General features: G+C 50.2%; 1 protein-coding gene across 1 annotated transcript; it reads left to right on the plus strand.

The window, feature by feature from the left end:
- Positions 1–841: 841 nt before the first annotated feature.
- On the plus strand, positions 842–2,285 carry VFPPC_18608 (MULE transposase domain-containing protein; the record flags this gene model as incomplete). Its single annotated transcript, XM_022430194.1, has 5 exons — positions 842–990; positions 1,050–1,239; positions 1,338–1,625; positions 1,822–2,004; positions 2,055–2,285. 5 exons carry the CDS (start codon positions 842–844, stop codon positions 2,283–2,285), a joined length of 1,041 nt encoding a protein of 346 aa, XP_022284795.1.
- Positions 2,286–3,808: the final 1,523 nt, after the last annotated feature.

Below are 3,808 nucleotides of genomic sequence, written 5' to 3' on the forward strand. Positions count from 1 at the left end.
TCCGCGCACCGTCCGCCATGAAATCAAAAATAACTTTCGTATTCTGTAAATGCGGGTCGACCGGGGCGCATACGGTGGGCGATAGGGAGCACTGTTGCAAAACCCACCGGTTGTTTCGTTTTAGGTTTAGGGTCTTACGTCCTAGTCATCTGGGTACTTCAGGTCGCCATCAAACATGTACGCGGATAGCAGCGGGCTCGCGCGGGGCCTGCTGCCAGTCTATCTGATCACTTGGGACGACGTCAACTGTAAAATGGCGAACCATTTGCCGCTAGACAGATGATTTTCAGCGCCATATCGCGAATTCGTTTCTCAACAATTCTCAATTGATCTTTCTATATAAAGTCAATACAAGAATTTCGGTTGCTATAGTCGCGATTTGAATGCACAATAGTGAAGGACGAGCTGGCGACAACGTTCATCTCGCGATGAGGATCACGATGGGTGGACGGAGAATCACCGCACCAACCCCGCTTCTGATCAGCAGCGGACAAGCGCAGCAACCTCCTGTTTAAACCGGTCTAGCGACATCATCCACCGTAAAGGAAGGACGATGTTGTTTTGTTCTCCTTAATTAAAAGAGCAGTGCTATTCGCACAGATACAAATCTCTATTTGCACAGATATGTGTCTCACTTTTGACTCACCCACCCCGCGCTGGCCACCATAGCCCAATCCTGTGCGATCAGCCTGCGACAGTCAATTCCAATGCAACCGAATGAGGAAAAGGTAAACAGCTAAATCGAGGATCGTCAATCTCTCTCTACGCATAAATAGAAGCCGTTAACCCTACCACACAATCGTGACGTCCGCTGATACATCATTTCACCACGCCTGTCAAGATGGACATATGCCGCCTTCTCAACGCACTAAGTCCCTCGCCAGGCCGGACCACTACGGCCACCGCTGCTGCTGACGCCAATGACCCAACAGACGATGACTACACTGGGGCTACGATCCCACAACTGCCACCGTCGCCACTCTTTGACTCGTACGATGACCTGTTTGCCTTCCTCCGCAACTTCCATCTTTCTAATGGCTCCGCAATAGTGAAAGCCTCCAGCTCCTCAAGGCGGATCATCGGGGGCTATCATCCAGCCAAGCTACATCGTCTTTAAGTGCGACCGCGGCCCACGACGGATGTCACAAAGCTCGGGACTCAGGAAGCCGTCATCACAGAAGCTTGATTGTCCCGTCAAATCACGGCCAAGGCCACCAAATCGTCTACCAAGAAGTGGACGTATACGGTAGTTCATGGCCAGCATAACCACGGGCAGTCCCTTGATCCATCGGCGCACATTGTCTATCGCCGCCGCACGGTTGCTCAGCAGACAAAAGGAGCGAGAGCTAGCCAACGAGAATGGCATTAGGGCCCGCGAGATGGTTAGCATTGTTAGAAAAGCCGACAGCCCAGGCTATCACTATTTTCGCACACGAGATATCTACAATGATCGTCAAGCCATCAAACGCGAGCGACTTAACGGCCTTACAGCTACCCAAGCCTTCGTCAAGGAGCTTGAGAGCGGGGGTATTAGAGTCAGAACCTTGCGCGACGAAGATGACCGCGTCTGTGCCGTCTTTTGGACTTACGACTGGTGCCGCACAATGTGGAAGAAGTTTCCGGTGGTGCTCGGTTTAGACAACACGCACAAGACCAACCGCTTTAGGTTACATCTATTTCAAGCCACACGGTGTAACGGATCAGAAGTCCCTGGCTAACTTCGCATTCGGCCTTATAAACGGCGAAAAGGAGCACCACTTCCAGTGGTCTATGTGACCGACTTGACGAGCTTCTGCATCGACATTGGGGCTGACACGCCAGGAGGTTATATCACCAGACAAGGAACAGGCTCTCCGCACAGCCCTCATGAGCACCTTTCCAGGTGCCCAACAGCAGCTATGCGTATATCACATCTTGGCGAACGTCCGAGCTAAAATTAACGCTCGCTGGAAGGGCACCGAGGGCGACGATGATGACGATATTAGTGTTAAGTCTGATAATAACGTAAACGCCCTTTCCGCTCATACCTAAGACGACAAGACAACCGCAACCAGCTCCAGCCAGAGCTAGATCTTGATGTCACCGCTAGGGGCAGTGTGCAAGACGAGGCAGAGGAGGGGCTTGCGAACCCCTCTGATGACTACAGCCGTGAGGGGATGTTCAAAGCCTTCCGAGCTGTGGTCTATGCCGTTGATCACGATAGTTCACTCGTGTCTTTGAACTGGAGGAGACGCTTCGCGATATATAAGTGTATTGCGTTGGCCATGCTATGGTATATGTTTTAATGTTTTTCTGGTTTTTATCGAAACTTTGGTTTTTTTTTTTTTTTCAGGTCAATCTCGGAGACCCACATGCACGGTTCGAAGTACCCTTGTGACTCACGGGAGCTATTTATCAGCTCGTCAACGAATGATTTACTAGTCCGTTATATTCAGGGTGCAGACGATTCAAGGTATAATCTAGCATGGCATGGCGCAAGCTTGATCAGATACATTCAGCCTTCTTTTCGGTATCGGATCTTTGGCCTCGCCTCCTGATTATGCGTCGAGTAGCCCAATTACCGTGATACCCCTGGCATCGGCAACTTCTGAGCAGGCTTCAATACGGCTCTGTCCATGCAGACCTTGGCTATCTTTTGTTCCAGCCGTTTGTAACACGCCCTGATGACGTGTACAGATTCCGTCTTATCGTTGTGTTTGTCGAGTAATCTTTTTTTCAGATTGCAGTCGTCAGCTATGACCTTGTCATCAGTGTCAGTTCTGTCAGGAACTCATATCACATATTCATGTCCTTATCTGAACTTGCTGATATAGAGCTCTTAGATTCCGACGTTATCTGTTGACGCTCGGGCTAGTGCCTGATCGTGCATGCGCGCCACAAGAAGCTAGGTCCCATACTGTAAGTCGCGGATTTGACACTTCAAGACAGTTGCTATCAGTCCGTATGCATTGATTGTGCGGACTGATGAATCTGTATGCGGTCCTGAAGATGGAGTCAGCAGGCATTCGCACTTTAGCCGTTGGTGTGGCTCGATCAAGTCCGTTTGGTACAGTGTCATCTGGCCTGGAACGCTGGATTAAACTTGCGAGTATCGCCGTTTTGACTGCTTCTTCAACTTAGATGACGCTATCATGCGCAATCGTCACTGAGGAATAGCTCGCGAGTCTGGCGGGCTATGTAGAAGTCTGTGACAGGCAGCCTGGCACTGAGAGGTCTGCACATTACAGTAAGCGTCAAGAGTTCAGCGAGAGCTATTATTCCCAGGTTATATGATCGGCTGTGATATTTGAACACGGAAACCAGAAAGACAGAAGGTCCTCCAGAACGGAGGTCGGACGAGCACTCATGGAGATCAGGACCGTCCGTACAGATTCGTCAGTCAGTGCATTTCATCAACCAGGCATTCCATAGATGGTCTGATTTAATCTGAATCTTAGGGTTTCAATGATCGTGGCCGATAACGGTCCGTTAGTTCGCGAGCTTCTGTCTGCGTGACGTTGTCACACTTGTGTATGTACGCACTGTGCGTGCTAATCTCGTCGATGAATGTTGATCACCAGTTCGTAACTTCGCTGGCCTGGGCGAGGACTATGTCTATGTGTTGTGAACAAACAGGGTTGTGGTTTGGAACTAGCCAGTCTTAGACGCAGGAGCTTGGTATAACCTGTCGATCTAAGCTACATTTCATGAGAGTAACTTACGGTAAACCGAGGTTCAGACGATAATATCGCCACAGAGAGGAGGAGGGAGGGCGGCACTCATGGGTCAGGGACACGAATCCGACAGGACACTTCGTCGTCGTGATGCT

The sequence above is a fragment of the Pochonia chlamydosporia genome, assembly GCF_001653235.2.
Source record: "Pochonia chlamydosporia 170 chromosome Unknown PCv3seq00031, whole genome shotgun sequence".
In the NCBI taxonomy this organism is placed as follows: Eukaryota; Fungi; Ascomycota; class Sordariomycetes; order Hypocreales; family Clavicipitaceae; genus Pochonia; species Pochonia chlamydosporia.